Raw genomic sequence first — 26,381 nt, forward strand, 5'->3', positions numbered from 1 at the left:
TAGACTTCCAAAAGGCATTTGACAAGGTGCCACACAAAAGATTATTGCTTAAGATAAAAAATCACGGGATTGGGGGTAATATTCTGGCATGGATAGAGGATTGGCTATCTAACAGAAGGCAGAGAGTTGGGATAAATGGTTCATTCTCAGACTGGCAATCAGTAACCAGTGGTGTTCCGCAGGGGTCAGTGCTGGGTCCCCAACTCTTTACAATCTATATTAACGATTTGGAGGAGGGGACCGAGTGTAACACATCAAAGTTTGCAGATGATACTAAGATGGGAGGGAAAGTAGTGAGTGAGGAGGACATAAAAAACCTGCAAGGGGACATAGACAGGCTAAGTAAGTGGGCAGAGATTTGGCAGATGGAATACAATACTGGAAAGTGTGAGGTTATGCACTTTGGCAGGAAAAATCGTAGAGCAAGTTATTATCTTAATGGCAAGAAACTTGAAAGTACTGAAGTACAAAGGGATCTGGGGGTCCTGGTGCACGAAACTCAAAAGGTTAGTATGCAGGTGCAGCAAGTGATTAAGAAGGCCAATGGAATGTTGGCTTTCATTACTAGGGGGATAGAATATAAAAATAGGGAGGTATTGCTTCAGTTGTACAAGGTATTGGTGAGACCGCACCTGGAATACTGCATACAGTTTTGGTGTCCATACTTAAGAAAGGACATACTTGCTCTCGAGTCAGTACAAAGAAGGTTCACTCGATTAGTCCCGGGGATGAGGGGATGGACATATGAGGAGAGGTGGAGTAGATTGGGACTCTACTCATTGGAGTTCAGAAGAATGAGAGGCGATCTTATTGAAACATATAAGATTATGAAGGGGTTGGATCAGGTGGATGCAGGGAGGATGTTCCAGATGATGGGTGAAACTAGAACTAGGGGGCATAGTCTTAGAATAAGGGGCTGCTCTTTCCAAACTGAGATGAGGAGGAACTACTTCACTCAGAGGGTGGTAGGTCCATGGAATATGCTGCCCCAAAAAGCTGTCGAAGCTACATCATTACATAAATTTAAAACAGAAATAGACAGTTTCCTGGAAGAAAAGGGAATTAAGGGTTACGGGGAGCGGGCAGGAATTTGGACATGAGTCTAGGTTCGGATAGGTCATGGCCCTGTGGGTAGCGGAGCGGGCCCAGGGGCCATGTAGCCTGATCCTGCTCCTGTTTCGTGTGTCTAATTCTGTTAGATTCAGGAGATAGTCCTGTCATAGTGGATTGGCGGTTAGGATCAGATCAGCCATGATCTTATTGAATGGCGGAGCAGGCTCGAGGGGCCAATTGGCCTACTCCTGCTCCTATTTCTTATGTTCTTATGTTCTTATGATATACCCCACACCCATCACTGTAACACTGATATACCCCACACCCCTCACTGTGACACTGATATACCCCACACCACTCACGGTAACACACTCATATACCCCACACCCCTCACCATAACACTGATATACCCGACACCTGTCACTGTAACACACGGAAATACCTCACAGCCCTCACTGTAACACACTGATATACCCCACAGCCCTCACAGTAACACTATGATCCAGTGGGCAAGTGAGCTGCTGGTTTAGTGGGCCAGTGAGCTGCTGGTTTAGTGGGCCAGTGAGCTGCTGGTTTAATGGGGCGGTGAGCTGTTATCATTCGTTGTGCTTGCCCATTAATCTCTATTAGTTTGTTCTTTACACTCCCACACAGGAGTGTTAATTACCTGCTTGTGTAACCTTCAAACCCTCACAGCTTCCAATGTCCTTTACAAAAGGGACTGATTCTCTGGCCACTCTCCCCAGCCGTCCTCCAGACACCCTGCTGCCATTAAATTCAATCTTCACACTCACCCATGCTCAGCAGCAGATATGTGTCTATCTGGAGTGTGTTTTAACCTAACAATCCCTAGTTATACTATCTTAATATTGATATAATTCTATATGTCAACCAGTGTATTCTATTTAATAATCTATACACACCAATACTTACAAGAACTTTTATAAGGTTTGCTTTCAGAGTGAATTCCCTGGTATTTCAACAGACTGAATGACCTTGTGAATCCCTTCGCACGCGGAGCAGGTGAACGGATTCGCTCCAGTGTGAACATGCTGGTGTTCAATGAGGTGGGATGACTGAATCTCTTCCCACAGTGAAAGCAACTGAACGGTCTCTCGTCAGTGTGAACTCACTGGTGTTTCAGCAGGATGGATGACCGACTGAATCCCATCCCACAGACGGAGCGGGTGAACAGTCTCTCCCCAGTGTGTCTGCGCCGATGAATTTGCATCTCAGATGGATAATTGAATCCCTTCTATCAGTCCCCACATTCCCACGGTTTCTCCATGGTCCATCCGTCTCTCCTGGTTGGACGATCGGTTGAAGCCTCGTCCACACACAGAACACGTGTATGGTTTCTTCCTGCTGTGAATGGTGTGAAGGTTTTTCAGGCTGTGTAACTGGTTAAAGCTCTTTAAACAGTCTGTGCAGTGGAACATTCTCGCTCAAGTGTGAGTGGGTCTTGGTGCTTTCCCAGTCACAATAATGTTTAAAATCCTTTCCCGCACACAAGAACAGGGAAAGATTTCTCCTTCCGCATTCAAAGGCCGATGATATTCAGGTCCTGATGAATCGAGTGACTGTCATATCTTGGCATGATGTTTGGTTTGAGTTTCTTGTCTGCAAATCCTCCCCTTCTAATACCCTGAAAAAGGAGATTACAAAAGTCATCACTGTAAGTACAGGACAGAAATTCAGAACAGACAATTCTAGTTCCTATGGAACAATCTTTCCTCTCGTGTTTCCCCCAAAAGCTGTACATTCCTGTCCCACACACACTCCCTCTCCTGAAATCCGTACACATTGCACCATATCGTTGCCCCTCTCCCACTCTCTAACTCCCTCTGCGCTCCACTTTTACAGCCCCTGTGTGCGAGGAGTGTGATGGAATACTCTTCACTTGCCTTGATGAGTACAGCTCCAACAACACTCAAGAAGCTCGACACCATCCAGGACAAAGTAGCCTGCTTCATTCACAACCCATCCACCACCTTAAACATTCACTCCCTCCACCACCGGCGTACCGTGACTGCAGTGTGTACCATCTACAAGATGCACTGCAGCAACTCGCCAAGGCTTCTTCGGCAGCACCTCCCAAACCGGCGACCTCTCCCACCTAGCAGGACAAGGGTAGCAGGAGCATGGGAACACCCCCACCTCCAAAGGCAAATGGAGTTAGGTCACAGATCAGCCATTATCTCATTAAATGCCAGAACAGGCTTGAGGGGCTAACTGGCCTACTCCTGTTCCATTCCTATGGTGTTGTTTTTTAACAACAGGGATAGTATGCCATGTAGTATATCAGAGACACCAACTTAGTGAATAAGTAAGTCAAAGAGTGATTTCATTACATGGTATTCTGGGATTTTTACCAGTATTTTGGGGATTGAATTTGCAGTTTTCCATGAAAAACTATAAAACAGTGTTCTTTATTATATGTACCTTTACCTATGCTCTCAATTTTTACTTTTTTTTAAAGTCCAGGATACACAGCAAGATAGTAGTCGGCACTTAATTGATTAGCAGCACTGGTAAGGGGGAGGTCCTGGGTTTTAGTAATATAGGGACAAGCAACCTGGATTTTGTAGTGTGGAGTGGATGAGCCTGGGATTTGATGGCACTAGGTTGGGGTCAGTGTTGCCAGATTTGGCAAGACAATTAGGTTAGGTTTTTTCTTGCTGTGTGGGGAAAAATGGCTTTGGGCAGGAGCCTAATTTTTGGGCTAGTTTGTTAACCGAAAGTGGCATTTCTTTGCAGGTCTCACTTAAATGTGCTCCTCTTTTTTTTTAAACCAATAAAACAAAAACATTAAACAAATACACCCAATCCAATAAACCCCGAAACAAAACTTAACCCCTTAAATTAAAATCTGGTGGTTTAAACCAACTACGCACTCCAGTCCCCGCGGCGCCCACCGGTCTCGAAAGAGCTCGAGCTCGCCGGCGGACACCGCGTGCTCCATCTCCAGGGCCACCCGGCCGCGAACATGGCCGCGGAAGAGAGGGAGGCAATCCGGCCGGACGACCCCCTCGACCGCCCGCTGCCTGGACCAATTAATGGCTTTCTTGGCCAGGCCCAGGAGCAGGCCCACGAGGAGGTCCTCCGACCTGCCCGCTCCCCTCCGCACGGGGTGACCGTAGATCAGGAGCGTGGGACTGAAGTGCAACCAAAATTTGAGGAGCAGCCCCTTCAAAAAATGGAAGAGGGGCTGCAACCTCTCACACCCCGTGTAAACGTGAAAGACGGACTCCTCCAGACCGCAAAACAAACAGGCGGTCTGGGAGTCCGTAAACCTACTTAAAAATCTATTGCACGGAACTGCTCTGTGCAACACCCTCCAGGCCAAATCCCCGATAGAACAGGGGAGGACTCCCGCATAGAGAGCCCCCCATTGGGGACCTCCGCCTCCGTCCGGAGGTAAAACGGCACGCCACGGCGTGTCCGGACGGCAGGCGAAGATGGCAAAGTGGAAGGTGTGCAAGAGCAGCCCGTACAGGAAACCCCTCCGCGCAGAATGAAAAAGCACGGAGGGTATTTCCTCGAGACGGCTCAAGTTGTGAGGCGCCGATCCCCGAGGGGAGTCTCGGGGCAAGGCGCCGATAAGGAATTCCGTCCGAACGGGAGTAAGCTCGGACGGGATCTCCCCACGTGCCCGAGCCGCCTCGACGCACCTCGTGGCGCCGGGGGGCAACATCGCTTTCACCGCCCCGATGGCATTGACCGCGAGCCGGACGTCGTCCCACGACATGCGTCGCGCCAGCTCCTCTGGCGCCATCCAGCCCGCTCCTCCGCCATCGAGTAGGTCCCCGACTCTAGTCACCCTGCCAGGCACAGCCCTGCGCTCCGCCAGCCACCCGAACTCGCGGACGTGGAGGTGCGGATTCCTGAACAGCGGCTCCCGGAGGACAGCCGCCGCTCCTGACGGGGGAGAGCTCCGCCTGGAGGCGACGTGATTCCAAACCCATAGTAGTTCCTGGTAAAAGACAGGCAGCTCCCGCAGGCTCTCACGCCTGCCGCTCACCTCCAAAAACAGGAGCTGCGTGTCGTAATTGAGGCCGTGCAGCTGGCGGAAAAAATACGTCGCCAGCGCACACCATCTTGGAGGATTCTCAACGTACAGGTATCTCTGCAGCGTCTGAAGACGGAAAGTCGCAGCCTGGGTGCGGAGGCACACCAACGCCTGACCGCCCTCCCTAAGCGGGAGACTCAGAACCGCGGCAGCGACCCAGTGTCTCCTGTTGTTCCAGAAGAAGTCGACGAGCTTCTTCTGTATCTTGGCGACAAACGCAGGGGGGGGGGTCAGAGTAACCAACCGGTACCACAACATGGCGGCCACCAGTTGGTTTATGACCAACGCCCGACCCCTGTAGGACAACACTCGGAGCAATCCTGTCCAGCGTCCTAAGCGAGCGGTGACTTTGGCCTCCAGCTCGTGCCAGTTCGCCGGCCAGGCGTCCTCGGCCGGGCTGAGGTAGACTCCCAAGTAGAGGAGGTGCGTAGTACTCCAGGCGAAGGGCCTGAACTCCTCCGGCAGAGAGTCCACCCGCCACTGACCCACCAGGAGTCCAGAACATTTCCCCCAGTTGATCCTGGCGGAGGATGCGTCCGAGTAAATCTGCTGGCATTCCCGCATCCTCCGCAAGTCAACGGGATCCGTGACCACGAGGAGCACGTCATCGGCGTAAGCCGAGAGGACCACCTCCACGCCCGGCCCTCGCAGAGCCAATCCCGCCAACCTCTTCCGCAAGAGGCGCAGGAAAGGCTCCACGCAAATGGCGTATAACTGGCCGGACATGGGGCATCCCTGACGCACCCCCCTCCCGAAGCGAAGGGGCGCCGTCAAGGACCCGTTAACTTTAATCAGACACTCCGCGGCAGCGTACAGAAGTCGGATCCGGGCGACAAAATGCGTCCCGAACCCGAAAGCGCGCAGAGTCCCGAAAAGATACTCGTGATCCACCCTGTCGAACGCCTTCTCCTGATCCAGGGAAAGGAAGGCGACCGACAGACCAGCCCTCTGGGAATGGTGGACCAGGTCCCGGACCAGATGGATGTTATCGTGAATGGTCCGGCCCGGGACCGTGTAGGACTGGTCGGGATGGATCATGCGGGCCAGCACGGCGCCAAGGCGAACAGACATGGCCCTGGCAAAGATTTTGTAATCCGTGCTGAGGAGGGAGACCGGGCGCCAGTTCTTGAGGAGGCGGAGATCACCCCTCTTAGGCAGCAGGACGATCACCGCCCTGCGCCACGAGAGGGGCATCTCCCCGGTCGCCAGACATTCCCCCAGGACCCGCACGTAGTCGCCCCCCAGGACGCCCCAGAACGCCCTGTGGAACTCCACGGTCAGCCCATCCAGCCCCGGGGACTTCCCCCTAGAGAGCTGGCGGAGGGCGCCGGACAGCTCCTCCAAACTCAGAGGAGCGTCCAGTTTTTCGGCGCCCTCCAGGCCGACCTTCGGCAGGTCCTCCCACAAAACTCTGCGCGCGTCCTCGCTGGACGGATCCGGAGAGAACAGAGCCCCGTAATAGGCGCGGGTCTCCGCGCGGATTCCCTCCGGATCCGAGACCGGAGATCCGTCGTCGGCCAGCAGCTCCAAAAGCTGCTTACGGACCCCCTGTCTTTTTTCCAGCGAGTAGAAGAAGGGGGAGCCGCGGTCCAGGTCCCGCAGGAACTGGATCCGCGACCTCACGTACGCGCCTCGGGACCCGACGAGCCGCAGGTCCTTCAGCGCGCCCTTCTTCTCTTCGTACGCCAGCCGCAGGGCCGGGTCCTCGGCGACTTGACCGAGACGGGACTCCAGGTCGAGCACCTCCTTCTCCAACTGCCCGACCCTGGCCTCCCGCCTCTTGGTCGACCCCTTCGCGTACTCCTGACAGAAGAGACGGATGTGAGCCTTGCCCACATCCCACCATAGCCTCAAGGAGGGGAAGCCCCCCTGCTTCCTTCTCCAGCCGGCCCAGAACCGACCGAACGAATCCCGGAACCGCGCGTCCTCCAGCAGCAGGTTGTTAAAGTGCCAGTACGCGGACCCCCCCCCGGCGCGCGGCGGCACGAGCTCCGCCCACACCAGGTGGTGGTCCGTGCACGGCACCGGCCGCACGGAAGCCGTCGGAACGCAGGAGACGTACGCCCGGGAAATGTAGAGGCGGTCGATCCTGGACGCTCCTCCCCCAGACCTCACAAAGGTGAAGGCGCTGGAGTCGGGATGGAGATTACGCCAGACGTCCACCAAGTCGAGGGACCCGACCAGGTCCCTCAACTTCCCCACCGACGCCGGGCTCGGCTGGGTACCCGTGCGGTCCCTCGCCTCGAGGGTACAATTAAAATCCCCCCCGAGGACGACGCACTCGCCCGCGTCGACGGAGCCCAAAAGAGTGGACACTTCTTCAAAGAAGCGCGCTTGCTGCGCACCGGCCCCGGGGGCGTACACGTTCACTAGATGGAACGGCACGCCCCCCAGGCGAACGGTGACCTGGAGCAAGCGGCCCGGCACGAGCTCCTTGACCCCCAAGATCTCCGGCTGAAAATGCGGGGCCAACAAGATAGCCACCCCACTGGAAACACTGGAGAGGTGACTCATGTTGACCCCTCCTTGCCACTCCAGGAGCCACGTGGCCTCGTCTCCCGGAACGGTGTGGGTTTCTTGCAGGAAGCACACCGCATACTTCCCGTCCCGAAGGACCGAAAAGTTATTAAATCTGCGGCTAGCTTCCCTGCTGCCGTTGACGTTGAGGCTGGCTATGGTTATCTTCATTTCAGAAGCACAACCAACCCCTACTTAAACCTAACGGGGGAAGGGAGGGCGGCCGCTAGTCGACCGCCACTCCCTTAGCAGCCCGGTGAGGAATGCCCGGAACCGACACAGCTCGGACGGGCTCACGCCCGCGTCCGCACCCATGGTCTTGTAGGCGACGCGGGCCGACCCGAGGAGCAGCGCCAGCCCCGACCATCTGTCGAGGGCCTGCCGGGTCCTGCGGCGACCCTGGCTCGTGGCCACAAATTCCCGGAGCTCCCTGATGGGAATAAGAACGAGGGGGGGCCCGGCGAGGGGCGCGAGGTCATCCATCGCCTCGTCGGCGATGGACTCTAAGTCTTCCTCCGCCCCCACCACCGAGTCCCCGTCCTCCTCCGGGGGGTCGCCACCGGCGGCCGAACCGTCCGCCACGCAGTGCGCGTCGGGCGGCCCGGCCGCGACAGCCGGCCCCGCCTCCGCCCCGATCCCACCCCCAGGATCGGTAGCGGAGGATTCCCCCCCGGGCTCCTTTAGGGGGGCCGGGCCAGAAGGCGGCGGCGGGCCGGAGACCCCCTCCGCCCCAGGCGCCGGAACGACCGGAGAGACCGGAGAATACAAAAACCGGACCTCCTCCAAGTCGCCCTTCTGCCGGCCCCGCCCCCGGGGGAGGCGGGGCTATAAATAGAGGCGGCGTCGCCGGGCAACGGGGAGAAAGCGGGAGGCTGCAGGAGGTGTGTGGCAGGGCGGGGAAAGCACATTCTCACTCATTGCACACTTTAGGGCAAATGCTGAGGGATTGCAGCTAAAAAAAAATCGGATCACAAATTATTTCTGTAGGAGGAAAGGAACAAAAACATCCTGAGGGAAAACCAGGAGCTGGCAGTGTTACTTTTAGTCAGAAAGAGACTCAGGGCGTGTTAGTCTGAGGGAAAGTCAGAAGAAAAGACCGCTTCAGATATTAGTGCCACATAAACTAAACACTGCTGCTGACAGGAAAGTCTTTCACTCAGATTCGACTTCATTTTAGCCCCGTGAGGTGACAGAAAAAAGGAAGAAGTAATCGTCCCGGGGGCAAAACCATTGAAAAGACTGAGGGATCGAGAAGGGCACAAAAATTGGAGGGAAAAGTTGAGTAAATAAGGTGGCCAACCTCAGGAAGGGATGGGCAAAACTCAGAGTGACAGGGAAGATACTGAAGAAGGCAAGGCCATGTCTGAGAAGAGCAAATCGGAGGTGAGATGAGGGCAGATTTCAAATGGAAACCAGAAAGAAAATGCTGGAGAAATGTATTGTTTACAACTTGAGATGGGGAAGATTCAGCTGCTCAGTCTCAAAAGATACCAATCACATTAATGCTGTCAGTAGGGAGTGGCTGAGTTCCCCAGTGTTTAGATTGGATCACTAACATTAATATTGAGCAGTGAGACCATTTGGCCCATCGAACTTATCCTTCCAGTAGAAACTTAAGATTCCCTTATCACAATATCTAACTGCTTAAATTAATTCATTTTTGTTTTTTGCCTTTACTACTCTCCCCAGGCGACCATTTCAGGTACTGATAATTCCTGCTGTGACCTTCGTTCTGAACTTCTCTTTTACCAGGTTTATCCTAGTCTTGTAGTTACAATTTAACTGAAAGTACTGCTGTGGATTTGTCTTTCCTGTTCAATTTAGTACCTTAGGTCTGATCAGAGACTGAGCAAATCTTCCGAAACACGAGGAGTGATCTGATCGAGGTGTTTCAAAAGAAGGTCCACCACCAGCTCCTCAAGGCTACTGGGGATGGACATTAAAGATGGTTTTGTCAGCATTGACCACATCCTGTGTAATAATTATAAAGGGAATTGACAAGATAGATGATTTCCAAAAGTAATTTTACTGATCGTGAAATCTGTAAGAAAGGGACATAAATTTAAAACTAAAACTAAGCTATTGAAAAGTTAATCCAGGAAAATATTCTTAAAGCAAAATGTTATGGGAATGTGAAATGCACTACCACAGGAGGCCATTGATGCAGATTTAATTCACGTATTTAAAAGGTGATAGATTCTTGGGTTGTCAGGATATTAAGTGAATGGTGATAGTGGCAAAACATGAATGAGGTTAAAGGGTTGGATCTAACATACTTAACAACATGCTCAGTGGACTATTCCTGTTCCTGTATTCCTTGAAGTTACGAGAGTGATCTCGACCATGACGTTCAGGTGAGTGTGAATAATGTCCACTGAGCTGAGAGGAATCTGAGGCATTCACTATGGGTGTCCTTAAATTGCTCAAAAACAAGTACCAAAATCCTGCTGTAGGTTATTTGGTTACAATTGGCTGTGGAATGTGCGTGTGCGCTTAAAGAAAGAGAGGAAGAATAATTTTAAAAAGTGGTGGTGAGTGGAAGCATTTTTAGCCATTTTGTTTTGCCTCTGGCGCATGTTAACACCACAATTGGTTGTAGAAGGTCTTGTGAGACAACCCTTCAAGACATTTCAACATCATGATGCCATAATAATGATTACTCTGCTCCTAATAAAGATTGCCTGTGCCCTTGGAAAAAATGTCATTGTCTTCACTGGACAAAAAGGATGCCAGTGGATTTGTTAATTATGTCTTCAAGAACCAGGCTCAAAGAATGATAGAATTGTACAAAGACTTTGACCCCAGCAGATCGTCCATCAAGACAGTGCCCTTAAATAGACAATCACTCTTTTGGTCTCATCCTGAGGAGGTCATATCTGCAAATCTTGACTGTAAATGATTCTCCCCAGTGCCATAGATATTCAAGGCTGGGCCTTTGCTTGCCCCCAGAGAGCTCCACATTGTCAAACTGACCAATGTTGGGCCATTGGATCCCAGCAGAAGCTTGTGACTTGGGAACACATCCCATTCAACTCTCAGGTCCTACTGAGTGGTTTCTTCTACTGAATGGTGACCTCTGCACTGTTGGTGAAGTGCAAGATCCTCACAAGCTTACTTCCTTTCTGTGTCTTGTATTGCCATTTCATGGGCACCTTTTGTTAGTCTGCTCTTTACAACTCCTGAGGGGCATCTGTGCTTTCATGATCTAGAGTCTGGGGAGGGGATTGAGTACTCTCATAGTACATTCTGAATGACGGGAGCTGATTTTGGTGGGTGTGGGAGTTATTCTATCGACACCTTTATTTATGAGCGTGCAGCAAGCATTGTTAACCTGGTTCCTACTCTGAACTCATTTCAAACATCTCTGAGGCAGCATTCGCTATGACAATACTGGTGGCCAAGATACAGTCTTCTGTCAACTGTGATAATTGAGGAGGTTTGCTCCATCAAGAAGCAAATGGTCTCTACTCAGTTGCACACCCTCCCTGCCAAAAAAAATAATCCCAGAACGTTTCAGCCCAATCTTAGATCTTAAACTTATGAAAAAGTTTATTACAGAGCAAGTTTACAATGCAGGCTGGGCACAGTTGACCTAAACGATACTTATTTTGAATAACATTTAGCTTTGCCACTTACAAATCCCTCGGGTTTAGTTTCGAGAGTCCTAGATACCAGCACACAATGGTGTTTTTTGACCTTTATTTAGCTATGCTTATGTGAAATGCCTGTCTATCTTGTAGTCCTTATAAAGCTGTAACTAGCACCATGTCAACAGGTGAACAAGTTCCTGGAATTTCAGATTCTCTATTAATTGAGACATCGTCGAACTAATACAGAGCCCTAATAATTGCAGCTGCCTTGTATCAGACAGCCCCAGGAAAGTTCTAGTCTCCATAACTACGCAATTACTTAGATACTGATGTAGCTTTTGTGTGAAGAGACTCAGATTACACCAGGGCTTCCTTTGTGTTCTTGGACTGAAGATGTTCTGTTTGTCATTCTAAGTACTTTATTATTTGTGACATCATATGTGACTGTGACAAAAGTATACTATCTCACCTCGTCCTTCTCGACCTGTCTCCAGCCTTTGACACGGTTGACCATGGCATCCTCCTCCAGCGCCTCTCCACCGTCATCCAGCTGGGTGGGTCTGCACTCGCCTAGTTCCATTCTTATCTATCTAATCATAGCCAGAGAAGCACCTGCAGTGGCTTTGCTTCCCGCTGCCACACTTACCTCTGGTGGCCCCCCAAAGATCTATCCTTGGCCCCCTCCTATTTCTCATCGACAAGCTGCCCCTCGGCAACATCATCCGAAAACATAGTGTCAGTTTCCAAATGTACACTGACGACACCCAGCTCTACCTCACCACCACCTCTCTTGACCCCACCACAGCCTTTGAATTGTCAGACTGCTCGTCCAATATCCAGTACTGGATGAGCAGAATTTTCCTCCCACTAAATAATGGGAAGACCAAAGCCGTTGCCTTCAGTCCATGAAACAAACTCCATTCCCTAGCTACTGACTCCATCCCTCTCCCTGGCAATTGTCTGAGGCTGAATCAGACTGTTCGCAATCTTGGTTTCATTTTTGACCCCAAGATGACCATCTGACCACATATCTGCGCCATCACTAAGACCGCCTATTTCCACCTCTGGAACATCGCCCGACTCTACCCCTGCCTCAGCTCATCTGCTGCTGAAACCCTCATCCATGCCTTTGTTATCTCAAATTGATTATTCAACGTACGCCTGGCCAGCCTTGCACTTTCCACTCTCATCAAAGTTGAGGTCATCCAAAACTCTGCTGCCTGTGTCCTAACTTGGACCAAGTCCCGGTGACCCATCACCCCTGTGTTCGCTGATCTACATTAGCTCCCTGTTAAGCAATGCTATGACTTAATAAATTCTCATGCTTATTTTCAAATCCCTACATGGCCTCACCCCTCCCTATCTCTGTATTCTCCTCCAGCCCCACAAACTTCCGAGACATCTACACTCCTCTAATTCTGGCCATCCCCAATTTTAATTGCTCCACCGTTGGTGGCTGTGCATTCAGCTACCAAAGTTTTAAGCTCTTGATTTCCCTCCCTAAACCCCTCCGCTTCTCTACCTCTCTTTCCACCTTTAAGAAGCTCCTTAAAACCTACCTCTTTGACCAAGCTCTGCCCTCATATCTGCTTATGTGGCTCGGTGTCAAATTTTGATTAACAATGCTCCTGTGAAGCACCTTGGGATGTTTTACTACATTAAATGAGCTGTATAAATACAATTTTGTTGTTGTGATACCTCTTCAGCAGAACTTGTGTTGTCCATGGTCTCTTCATCCATCTCCATTGGGCCAGCTGGTAGAGGTGGGCTGGTGGCCTCTGCTCTGGAATTGAAGATGATTGGAGCATCAAAACCTCTAAAGGTTTCTGCTGTAGTCACTTCCTTCTCAAATATAGCTGGTGACAGATGCTTCCCTTTCGAAGATGACCACTGAAGATTCATCCTGGCATATGAGCTGGCTACTACTCTGTTCCCTCAGAGCCTTGCATGAATGAAGTGTATAATATCGTTCTCTACCAGGCAGGCTTTTTGGGTAAAATGAACTGATAATTGGGCTTGTCCAGCTTTATTTTTAGTGTACCATAGTACAAAGATCATATGGACAACAACCACACCATCATGACATTGACGTGTTTTGTAGGGAGGCTGCCCTTTATCTGATATTCTACCAGCGATTAGTGCCAGCACACTCTAGTGACGTGCAGGATATTCTTGTAAAGAATGGCAGATCTGACTGGGCAGCTAATCCCACATTTGTAAACTTTAGTTTGTGGAGATTACAGATTTTGATGCCTAGATGTATCAGGAATCACATTCATTTTATGTTTTCAGATTATAGACAAGTTTAAAGAAATTGCCGTTCATTTTTCCAAAGATGAATGGGCAGAGCTGAGTGAATGGGAAAAGATCCGTTATAAGAATGTGAAGCGGAACTATGAAGCCATGCTTGCAATAGGTTTGTACTGAATCCATTTTTTTTCTTCCTTTCTACATTTCTCCCTTCCTCTCCTGAACACTTTCATATGTACTGGCATACGTTCCTTCCAATATTGCTGAAACAAAAAATCCTGTCTGAGAGTTGGTGGACAGCAAAGCTGATCCTGAACCTGCCTTCATCTGACTAGCACACATGTATTTTTCATCAGAAAAACTGGATAGTGACCAAGAGTGAAACTCCTGACTGATATTTTTACCCCTTCCTAACCTGAAGTGAGGCCACTTTTAACATTTCTGTTGTCACTGTGGCTGAGATGAGCTAACTGCACAGGTCAGGCATCAAACCTGGGTCTTTCTGGTCTTTATGACCCTGTTCCATTATTAGATGGTACATTTTACCAAATAAGCTATTTGGAGAGCCTGATAGTATTCAGCTTCTGGGATTCCTTCCAGTCCCACTAATCCTCCCAGGCAAGCAATGAATGTCGCTAAAATGGCGATTGAGTGCCATTCTATGCACCAGTCATTGCTGTTTTGAACCAGGCGATAGAATACGTACACTTTTCCCTTTCATTTTCCCTTCCCTGAGAGAATAGTTTCCAAACCAACCCTGCAACAGAATCTCCATTAACTGATAGATATTGGAGATTTCACACTGCAATCAAAAGCAATGATTTATCTCAATGAGATGATGGTGTTCATGGATAGCACAAAGCCATATTCAGTGGCCCCCGGTTACCCCTTATTAGCATGAGTTTAAACTTTAGAACTAGTTGCTAGACACAGCCTGGCAACATATTTGTGTGGAAATTGCCCTGAATGGAGAATGTGCCCACAACTCAATGCTCCTATTCATAAAGAGAGGGATTGCCTTGGTTAGGGTTACGGTTGCATAGTGGTTCTGTTACTGGACTAGTAATCCAGAGGCCTGGACTAATGACCCAGCGACATGAATTCAAATCACACGATGGCAGCTGGAGAATTTAAATTCAGTTAATTAAATAAATCTGGAATAAAAAGCTGGTGTCAGTAATGGTGACCATGAAACTACCGGATTGTCATAAAAACCTATCTGGTTCACTAATGTCCTTTAGGGAAGGAAATCTGCCATCCTTACCCGGTCTGGCCTATATGTGACTGCAGACCCACAACAATGTGGTTGACTCTTAACTGCCCTCTGAAATGACAGCTCACCACCACCTTCTGAAGGGCCATTCGGGATGGGCTCAACATGCGGGCCTTGCCAGCGACGCCCACATCCCGTGAATCAATTAAAAAAAGGTTGCTATATGTAGTGGCATCATAAGGACATTGATGTTCAATGCATTATCGCTGGAGTTAGCAAAAGCAGAGTTATTGTGTGAAACCAGTAGCAGTGGAGAGAAGTGTACTGTTCTGTTTTACTTTATGTAGAAATGAGTGAAACTGGAAGGAAAATAAGGATTGCATTTTTGTTCCCTTTAAAAAAAATGTGACTGGTCTCCATCCAGCGTGGCTTTTCCCCCATTCTTTCTGCTAAACCATTAAATTATTATCATTAAATACTAAACCAAGAATAAAATCAATAAATATTGGAATAAAGGACGTGAACTCTGCATCTCAGATGCCATCACTGCCCTGCCTTTCCCTTGGTCCTGTGAGTGACCATCAGCTGTCACAAATGTAAAGCTCCTTCCTTCGGACTCTCCAATGGGTGCAATAGGGATCAGTGACATACTACTAAAGAAGAACTGTGAAAAGAAGGCTCTTAGAGGTCCAGGGTCTGAGTGCTGTGCTCCCAGCACCCCAGCATAACATAAAAGCTCCTTTTCATCTGATCAGTCCGAGTTGGATTTAAATCCAGATGCCATCACAGATATACCACTTTGGATACTGTTGGGGGGGATGGCTTATCAGAGGAAGGCAGCAGCAGCCAACTTCCTGGCAACAGGGGTGGTTCTGCTGCACAGGACGGGAGGAAAAAGAAGGGTAGAGCTATAGTGATAGGTGATTCTATTGTAAGGGGAATAGATAGGCGTTTCTGCGGCCGCAAACGAGACTCCAGGATGGTGTGTTGCCTCCCTGTTGCAAGGGTCAAGGATGTCTCAGAGCTGCTGCAGAACATTTTGGAAGGGGAGGGTGAACAGCCAGTTGTCGTGGTGCATATAGGTACCAACGATATAGGTAAAAAATGGGATGCGGTCCTAAAAGCTGAATATAGGGAGTTAGGAGGTAAATTAAAAAATAGGACCTCAAACGTAGTAATCTCAGGATTTCTACCAGTGCCACGTGCTAGTCAGAGTAGAAATAGAAGGATATTTCAGATGAATACGTGGCTAGAGGAATGGTGCAAGGTGGAGGGATTCAAATTCCTGGGACATTGGAACCGGTTCTGGGGGAGTTGGGACCAGTACAAACCTGATGGTCTGCACCTGAGAAGGACCGGGACCAATGCCCTTGGGGGAGTGTTTGCTAGTGCTCTGGGGGAGGGTTTAAACTAAAATGGCAGGGGGTTGGGAACCTGAGCAGGGAGACAGAGGAAAGGGAAACAAGGATAGAAGCAAAAGACAGGAAGGAGAATAACAAAGGTGGCAGTCAGTAAATAATCATTCTAAAAGGTCTAAGAACATTAAAAAAACAAGCCTGAAGGCTTTGTGTCTTAATGCAAGGAGCATTCGTAATAAGGTGGATGAATTAGCTGCGCAAATAGAGGTAAACGAATATGATATGATTGGGATTACGGAAACATGGCTCCAGGGTGGCCAAGGCTGGGAACTCAACATACAGGGGTATTCAATATTCAGGAAAGATAGGCAAAAAGGAAAAGGAGGTGGGGTGGCATTGCTGGTTAAAGAAGGGATTAACACAATTGTAAGGAAAGATATTGGCTCCGATGATGTGGAATCTGTATGGGTAGAACTGAGAAATACCAAGGGGCAGAAAACATTAGTGGGAGTGGTATATAGACCCCCAAACAGTAATGTGGTGGTTGGGGATGGCATTAAAAGGAAAATTAGAGATGCGTGCAATTAGGGCACAGCAGTTATCATGGGTGACTTTAATCTACATATAGATTGGGCTAACCAAATTAGTAACAATACTGTGGAGGAGGAATTCCTGGAGTGTATAAGGGATGGTTTCCTGGCCCAATATGTCGAGGAACCAACTAGAGATCAGACCATCTTAGACTGGGTATTATGTAATGAGAAAGGATTAATTAGCAATCTTGTTGTGCGAGGCCCCTTGGGTCGGAGCGATCATAATATGATAGAATTCTTCATTAAGAAGGAGAGTGAAGTAGTTGACTCAGAGACTAGGGTCCTGAATTTAAATAAAGGAAACTATGATGGTATGAGGCGAGAGTTGGGTAGGATTGATTGGGGAATGTCACTCAAAGGGTTGACGTTGGATAAGCAATGGCAAACATTCAAAGATCGCATGAATGGACTACAGAATCTGTTCATCCCAGTTTGGCATAAAAATAAAACAAAAATGGTGACTCAACCATGGCTAACACTAAGATCCAAGGAGAGGACATATAAATTGGCCAGAAAAAGCAGTAAACCTGAGGATTGGGAGCAGTTTAGGATTCAGCAAAGGAGGACACAGGGATTAATTAAGAGGGGGAAAATAGAGTATGAGAGTAAGCTTGCAGGGAACATAAAAACTGACTGTAAAAGCTTTTATAGATATGTGAAGAGAAAAAGATTGGTGAAGTCAAGCTTAGGTCCCTTGCAGTCAGAATCAGGGGAATTTATCATGGGGAACAAAGAAATGGCAGACCAATTAAATACATACTTTGGTTCTGTCTTCACAAAGGAGGACACAAATAACCTCCCAGAGATGTCGGGGAACATAGGGCCTAATGAGAGGGAGGAACTGAAAGAAATCAGTATTTGTAGGGAAATGGTGTTAGAGAAATTGACGGGATTGAAGGCCGATAAATTCCCAGGGCCTGATAATCTACATCCTAGGGTACTTAAGGAAGTGGCCCTAGAAATAGTAGATGCATTGCTGGTCATCTTCCAAAATTCGATAGACTCTGGAACTGTACCCATGGATTGGAGGGTAGCTAATGTTACCCCACTGTTCAAAAAAGGTGGTAGAGAGAAAGTGGGGAATTATAGACCGGTAAGCCTGACATCGGTAGTGGGGAAAATGCTAGAGTCCATTTTAAAAGATGTAATAGCAGAGCACTTGGAAAACAGTGACAGGATCGGACAAAGTCAACATGGATTTACAAAAGGTAAATCGTGCTTGACTAATCTACTGGAATTTTTTGAGGATGTAACTGGTAAAATTGATAAGGGAGAACCAGTGGATGTGGTGTATTTGGACTTTCAGAAGGCTTTCGATAAGGTCCTGCAGAAGAGATTAGCGTGTAAAGTTAAGGCACGTGGGACTGGGGGCAAGGTATTGACTTGGATAGAGAACTGGTTGGCAGACAGAAAGCAAAGAGTTGGAATAAACGGGTCTTTTTCCGAGTGGCGGGCAGTGACTAGTGGGGTACCGCAAGGATCGGTCCTAGGACCCCAGCTATTCACAATATATATTAATGATCTAGACGAGGGAATCGGATGTAATATCTCCAAGTTTGCAGATGACACAAAGCTAGGTGGGAGTGTGTACTGAAAGGAGGATGCCGAGAAACTCCAGTATGATTTGGACAGGTTGGGTGATTGGGCAGAAGCATGGCAGATGCAATATAACGTGGATAAATGTGAGGTTATCCACTTTGGTGTCAAAAACAGGAAGGCAGATTATTATCTGAATGGCAATAGAGTGGGAGAAGGGGAAGTGCAACGTGAGCTGGGTGTCCTTGTGCACCAGTCGCTGAAGGTAAGCATGCAGGTGCAGCAGGCGGTTAAGAAGGCAAATGGTATTTTGGCCTTCGTAGCGAGAGGGTTTGAGTACAGGATCAAGGATGTATTGTTGCAGTTGTACAGGGCCTTGGTGAGACCACACCTTGAGTATTGTGTGCAGTTTTGGTCGCCTTATCTGAGGAAGGATGTTCTTGCCATGGAGGGAGTTCAGCGAAGATTCACCAGGCTGATACCTAGGATGGCAGGAATGACGTATGAGGAGAGATTGGGTCGATTGGATTTATACTCGCTGGAGTTTAGAAGAATGAGAGGGGATCTCATTGAAACTTATAAAATACTAACAGGACTAGATAGACTGGATGCAGGAAGGATGTCCCCGATGGTGGGGGAGTCCAGAACCAGGGGTCACAGTCTAAGGATAAGGGGTAGGCCATTTAGGACTGAGATGAGGAGGAATTTCTTCACCCAGAGAGTGGTGAACCTGTGGAATTCTCTACCACAGAAGGCAGTAGAGGCCAATTCATTAAATATATTCTAGAAGGAGTTAGATATATTTTTTAAGGCTAAAGGGATCAAGGGATATGTAGAGAAGGCAGGGACAGGGTACTGAATTTGGATGATCAGCCATGATCTCATTAAATGGCGGAGCAGGTTCGAGGGGCCGAATGGCCTACTCCTGCTCCTATCTTCTATGTTTCTATGAAAGGAAAGCCTCTGTACTGCTCTTACCTGATATTATTCTAAAGTGGTTAGATTCAACAGATGCCTTACATCGGTAAGTTAAATACAAGCAATTACCAACTGTAGATGATTGGAATATTTTAATTTTCACAGGATTGAATGTACCAAAGCCAGCATTCATGTCAAGACGTAGCAGGGGGTGCCAACCCCGTGTGTATGAATCGAGTGACTCGGATGAGGATTGGACGCCTAAACCTCTTGTGAAAAACCCACCACGTAAATTGAATGTGTTTTCTTCGTTAAAATATTAAAAGTGTTTATTTTTTAAACCTGATTGCAACCAGTTTGGCCAGGAGCTCGTACAAATTTGTTGTCAGGAGGCAGTTACTTTTAGGTTTTGCCTAACTGGAAAGATAAGTAAATTGACTTATATTTTTCCTGGCTGAAATATATACTTAATGCAAGTTTTCTTTTTCTAATTTTTATCTGCATAATGTGTTGATTCTTCTTTGGGCTGGAATACACTAGATATTTTTAGAATCATCATGCTGTTAACATAAATAAACTAAATTCTGAGATTATCCAAATCACTGACATAACTTTTTTTTTAAGAGGTGAGAATCTTTAAACCTCCCTTTAAGAATGAAGATACCAAGAAGACTAAGAAAGAGAGCACCAGAAAGGTAATTCAGTGTGAACAGAAATTCTTATCAGACTAATGTGTCAAGGTGGAAACAAACTGCTAGAAATTCACAGCAGGCCTGTCAGCATCTGAAAGACATATTGATACAGGGTCCTCCTCAAACATTAACCAGTCTTTCTCCTTCAGACATGAATTTACCTGCTACACACTTCCAGCATTTTCTGTCTTTATCTCTCATTTCCAGCAATTAATTTTCTTTTTAATTCTGTTGGATGAGTGCCCAATCTGCAGCCGATGACCTTGGCAACTTGACTCTATTGGTAATTATATTTCTTACTTTCTTACTTGTCCTATTTGAATTTCATGACTTGGAGATTTGGAAATGAACTATCCTTAACACTGCTTGTGGATAAATCCTCCATCAGCATCTCAAAATATGTGAACAGCAGCAGCTTGAAATATTGGCAAATTAATTGGAACATGGATTAAACTTTATATGTTAGTCACGAGGCTCCATAGTATGGCTCTAACTGGTTCACAAGGACACACTTCTTTGGTCCCTGCTGCAGCACTAAGATCTCAAGGTTCCTAGTTTGTAGCCAGGATCCTTGCTCTTGATTATTATGTTTTGAGCTCTGCTGGAAAAGTACTTGTGCGTAGTGATGCCTCCTGATACTTGAGTTCCCTGCCAATACTTGCTGTTTAGACACTTGGACAAGGCACTGGAGGACAATTAGCACCTATAGAACTGTACTTCAGTTTCTTCAGGCGAGCAGGGAGAAAACAGGAAAAGCAAGTATGGTTGCTGATAGGTATTTATTCATACAGTTAATTCCTTATCTCTGATTTTGTTTTTGTATTCTAAATTCCTGTGTACAGCCTTCACAAAAACACTTGGTGGAGTGGATGTGCTAAAGTTTGGAAAGATAATTCCATTTTCTACAGAATGAAGATCTTTGTTACATAGAAACATAGAAGATAGGAGCAGGAGTAGGCCATTCGGCCCCTTGAGCCTGCTCCGCCATTCAATGAGATCATGGCTGATCATCCAAATTCAGTACCCTGTCCCTGCTTTCTCCATATATCCCTTGATCCCTTTAGCCTTAAGAAATATATCCAACTCCTTCTTGAATATATTTAATGAATTGGCCTCAACTGCCTTCTGTGGTAAAGAATTCCACAGGTTCACCACTCTCTGGGTGAAGAAATTCCTCCTCATCTCTGTCCTACCTGTTAACAAGCAGTTAAGTGGCTATAATCCTCTTCCCGCCGCTAGGAGTCGGGTCCCTGCGCAAATCGGGGACTTGAGCACCAGGAAGATTGATTGGAGGCGGGTTGGAAGCGGGTTCAGGACCTGCTTCCAATATTTTTGATTTTGCCAGCAGTTCCCCCTCCAAACCCGCCTCCACGAGGCTGGTAAAATCGAGCCCCTTGTTTCTGAATTCAAGGGTTCTTGTCAGACTACTTGCTCCCAGTCATGGGTGCTCTAGTTGTCATCCCCCTTGGCCTGCAACATGTCAGGGAGTTGGAGCAGAGGCGACAAAGAAGAGGACAAGCTGCTCACAGAGGGAGGGCTCTCAGCAGGTGGCCTTACCCACCTAGGGTCTTCCGAGAGCAATTCTCTAACCTCAACCTGAGCCAGGAGCAGTGTCTGAGGCATCTGCGAGTTATGAAGGAGGTGTTCACAGAAGTCTGCCACCTCTTGCAGCCAGACCTGCAGCCTCACTCCAGGGCAAGGACAGCGCCAGCAGTGGCTGTGCAGGTGACCGTGACTTTCTGAGCGTCAGGATCCTGCCAGGCTGGAGCAGGCGACATCTGTAACATCTCACAGTTCACTGTCCACTGCTGCACAAGTGAGGTGACAGGAGCTCTTTACACCAGGAAAGAGGACTTCATTGTCTTCTCCCTGACCAGAGAGAAGCAAATGGAGCATGCACTTGACTTTGCCATGATAGCGATTTCCCCATGGCGCAGGTTGCATTGCGGGCACCATATATAAATGCTTAGGAATATAGCAGTAAGCCATTGAGCCCCTCGAGCCTGTTCCACCATTCAATGAGATCATGGCTGATCTGTGACATAACTCCGTATACCCACATTTGGCCCATATCCCTTAATACCTTTAATTAACCAAAAGCTATCAATCTCTGATTTAAAATTAACAATTGATCTAGCACCAATTGCCGTTTGCGGAAGAGAGTTCCAGACTTCTCCAACCCTTTGTGCGTAGGAGTGTTTCCTCATTTCACTCCTGAAAGGCCTGGCTCTAATTTTTGGACTATACCCCCTAGTTCTACAATTCCCAACCAACAGAAATAGTTTCTCTCTATCTACCCGATCTGTTCCCCTTAATACCTTGAAAACTTCGATCAGATCACCCCTTAACCTTCTAAATTCTAGGGAATACAATTTGTGTAATCTCTCCTCGTAACTTAACCCTTGAAGTCCGGGTATCATTCTGGTAAACCTATGCTGCCCTCCTTCCAAGGCCAATATATCCTTCCTAAGATGTGGTGCCCAGAACTGCTCACAGTACTCCAGGTGTGGTCTAACCAGGGTTTTGTATCGCTGCAGCATGACTTCTACCCCCTGTACTCTAGCCCTCTAGATATAAAGGCCAGCATTCCATAAGTCTTTTTCATTATTTTCTGTACCTGTTCATGACATTTTAATGATGTTTGTACCTGGACCCCCAAGTCTCTTTGGACCGCCACTGTTTTTAGCTTTTCATCATTTAGAAAGTATCCTGTTCTATCCTTTTTAGGTCCAAAGAGGATAACCTCTCACTTGTCTACATTGAAATCCATTTGCCACAGTTTTGGCCGTTAACTTAATCTGTATAATGCTGAGTTATACCACAACCGCAGAGGTTACCACTCGCTAAATGTGCAGTTGGTGTGTGACCATGCTCAGCATATCATGATGGTGAATGCCCAGTATCCTGGCAGCAGTCACGATGCTTTTGTTCTGCGCCAGTCGGCTACTCCCTCAGTCTTTGAGACACCAAGACAAACCAGTGGGTGGCTACTGGGCGACCAGGGCTATCTCTTGACCACCTGGCTCGTGACTCCACTCCGCAACCCAACCACCCGTTTTTGGGGGCGACCGAATTTCGAGCCCTACCTGTCTTTTAGGGATTGTAGGGGGTTTTGTTCCAGGGGCTTATTGTAGGTCAGCCAGTTATGCTTTCCTGAGCTGCCCTGCCCGCTGTGTGGTAGCGAATCGCTTTCCCCTTCCTGATTCTGAGCGCAGGACTTATCGAGTGGTAACAAGGACAAACGAACAGACCAGTGGATTGGTGCAAGGAAAACCAATGTTTATTAATTAGAAAAGCTAACACTACAAGAAAACAGTATTATACAGAAGATAAAATAAATCGCTATGGATGCAATACAGTTTTACACTTAACGGGAGAAGAAACGGACACAACGAGGGAAAAATTCTAAAATCACAATTTTGTAATACCCCTTTAACTCCCACCCTTACACCTAGCTAGGTTGTCTTGTGACGGCCAGAAAGATAATGCTCACCGGTGAAACAGATGAAAAGGCCTGGCCCTTGTGCCCCGCTGCTGCCGTCGAAATGTGCTTGCGATGCTTTCTAGATGGTTTTCCTTCTTGGTTGCTAGCAGACAAACAGGACACTGGGCCGAGGCGAAGAGAGAGAGACAGAGGTGCTGGGCCGCCCCAGTTATATCCTCTCGGCAATGGGTCATTATCGCGCCTCATCAGTCTGTTCCATTGCCCGATTTGGGCTCGAAAACGTAAGACAAGAGGACCTTGATTTTGGCCCATTGACGTTGATGGCACCGATCAGTACCACAACTGCCTTTCCGTTGTTTTCTGAATGTCCTTAATTGTTCTGAATGTTCCTCAATTGTTCTGAATGTTCCTCAAGCAACTGGGACTATCTCCGCCCGAACTTAGATTGTGTAGGCAAACAATTGATAACCTGCCTCAGGGCGTGAATACAACTGAGCTTGCCTCACTGCATTGTTCAAATTAAACATGCAGTCTGTGAAGCTATCAGAAAATCCATATGGATGCCGCAGGCCCTTTGGCCATGTGTCTGACCGCAGCCATTTTGAGAGGCCCTGGATTTTTAAAACACAGTCACTCCAAGGTTTCTTTAATAACTCCAATTAATCTTCGGGGGGGGAACATATGAAATTTTGCGAATCCCTTCAGGATTGTGGGTGGTTTGTGAAGACCAAAGGTAAAGTAGTAAAACTATGCACCTAATCTCCTCTCCCATTTTCCTGAATGCACTGATTCATGCTTCCTAAGTCTAGGCTGACTTAATGTGCAGCCCTGTTGGCATTTCCTAAATGGCTGTTCTTCATGTGTTAGACTCATCATTGTTGGAGAAGATCTGTCCCTTTTTTTGTATACACGCAGAGACCCTTTCCACAACTGATGATTAGTTAGTATTTAGTGGGAATCCTGGCTAATTTTATTCCCTCCCTTGCAAAAGGGTGCTGAGGTAAATTGTAATTAGACTTGGGTGTACAGGGCACAATTTGCAGATGACACAGAACTTGGAAGTATACTGAACAGTAAGGAGGATAGTGATAGACTTCAAGACGATAGACAGCCTGGTGGAATGGGCGGACACGTGGCAGATGAAATTTAATGCAGAAAAGTGTGAAGTGATACATTTTGGAAGGAAGAACAAGGAGAGGCAATATAATGTAAAGGGTACAATTCCAAAGGGGGTGCATGAACAGAGACCTGGAGGTATATGTACACAAATCGTTGAATGTGGCAGGGCAGGTTGAGAACGTGGTTAAAAAAGCATACGGGATCCTGGGCTTCATAAATAGAGGCATAGAGTACAAAAGCAAGGAAGTTATGATGAACCTTTATAAAACACTGGTTCGGCCTTGATGTGCCTTCAATAACCACAAAACTAGAAGTTATAGACTTTAACAAGTTGGCTTTTAATCACTAAGATCAGAGCTAACATCTCAACACACTGACTGGCTCGCAGGAATGAGTCATGCAGGTTAGTCAGGAAAGAGGAAGTGAAACTATACACCGTGTGGGGGAGGGTAATATACATGAGTGCAAAACGAATACAGGCAAGAACGAATACAGGCAAGAACGAATACAGGCAAGAACAAACAGATTTCATTACATTCACCCTTTCTTTAGATTTAGTCCATCGGGGTGATGTTTCTTAAAAGTTGGTATGAGTGAGTCTGCCAGGAGGTTTTGCGGTTCTCAGTGATCGGCGCAAAGCCGGTTGGGGTGCCTCTAGGGGAGTGGATTCTGGTTCCTCCGCTGTCCGGGCCTCCGCAGTGTCTTCCAGGTTATCTGTAGTGTCCTCCAGGTTAAAGTTGGGTATTGATACCTCTGGGCGTCCTGTCTCTTTGTGTAGGTCTTCCTCGGGTAGTCTCTCATCGTTCTCTCTGCTCCCCGAGGGAGCGAGGTCTTTTATGGAAACAGTGTCCTCTCGCCCGTCAGAGTATTCGATATAGGCGTACTGAGGGTTTGCCTGGAGGAGCTGTACCTTTTCCACAAGGGGGTCCGTTTTATGGCCTCTCACGTGCTTCCGCAATAGTACTGTCCCCGGGGACGTCAGCCATGCGGGTAGAGATATGCCCAAGGTCGATTTCCGGGGGAAAACGAACATCTTTTCGTGAGGGGGTAGCTTTAGTGGCTGTACATAACAGAGACCTTATGGAGTGGAGCACGTCTGGGAGGACTTCCTGCCAGCGGGAGGTCGGAAGGCCTTTTGACTTTAAGGCTAACGTGACAGCCTTCCAAACAGTAGCATTCTCCCTTTCCACTTGCCCATTACCCCGGGGGTTGTAGCTAGTGGTTCTGCTAGTGGCTATCCCCTTTGAGAGCAAGAACTGGCGCAGTTCGTCACTCATAAATGACGTCCCCCTATCGCTGTGTATGTAGTTCGGCATGCCAAACATGCAGAATAGATTACCGAGACACTTGATGACCGTGGCACTGGTCATGTCTGGGCAGGGAATGGCGAAGGGGAAGCGGGAATATTCATCGATGATATTGAGGAAGTATACGTTACGGTCGGCAGAGGTAAGGGGTCCCTTGAAGTCCAGACTTAGGCGCTCGAATGGCCGTGTGGCTTTGATAAGGTGTGCACGGTCAGGCCTGTAGAAACGAGGCTTGCATTCCGCACAGATGCGGCAGGCTCTGGTCATTGCCCTGACCTCCTCGATGGAGTGGGGCAGATTGCGGGACTTTATAAAATGGTATAGTCGGGTGACCCCTGGGTGACAGAGGTCATTGTGGAGACCCTGTAATTTGTCCGTATGAATGCTGGCACACATTCCCCGCGATAGGGCGTCTGGGGGTTCATTAAGGGCTCCCGGCCTGTACATAATATCATAGTCGAACGTGGATAGTTCGATCCTCCACCTGAGTTTTTTGTCATTCTTGATTTTCCCCCTTTGTTATTAAACATGAAAGCCACCGACCGCTGGTCGGTGAGCAGGGTGAAACGTTTGCTGGCTAGGTAGTGTCTCCAGTGCCGCACTGCCTCCACTATAGCCTGTGCCTCCTTCTCGACAGAAGAGTGCCTGATTTCAGGTCCCTGAAGGGTTCGGGAGAAGAAGGCCACAGGTCTCCCAGCCTGATTGAGGGTCGCAGCTAAAG

At 48.0% G+C, this 26,381-nt stretch overlaps 1 protein-coding gene across 1 annotated transcript in view; it reads left to right on the top strand.

Annotated features, from left to right (window-relative positions):
- The first annotated feature begins 8,499 nt into the window (after window positions 1-8,499).
- LOC147110210 (histone-lysine N-methyltransferase PRDM7-like) overlaps window positions 8,500-26,381 on the top strand; it is a 39,720-nt gene continuing 21,838 nt past the window's right edge. The window contains exons 1-4 of the mRNA XM_086004123.1: window positions 8,500-9,022; window positions 13,522-13,645; window positions 19,263-19,385; window positions 19,722-19,792. Coding sequence (XP_085860249.1) covers window positions 8,951-9,022; window positions 13,522-13,645; window positions 19,263-19,385; window positions 19,722-19,792 — 390 coding nt within the window. The 5' untranslated portion in view covers window positions 8,500-8,950. The remainder of the gene's footprint in view (window positions 9,023-13,521; window positions 13,646-19,262; window positions 19,386-19,721; window positions 19,793-26,381) is intronic.

The sequence above is a fragment of the Somniosus microcephalus genome, chromosome 12, assembly GCF_052327205.1.
Source record: "Somniosus microcephalus isolate GS21.2 chromosome 12, FLI_Smic_1.0, whole genome shotgun sequence".
Taxonomy (NCBI): domain Eukaryota; kingdom Metazoa; phylum Chordata; class Chondrichthyes; order Squaliformes; family Somniosidae; genus Somniosus; species Somniosus microcephalus.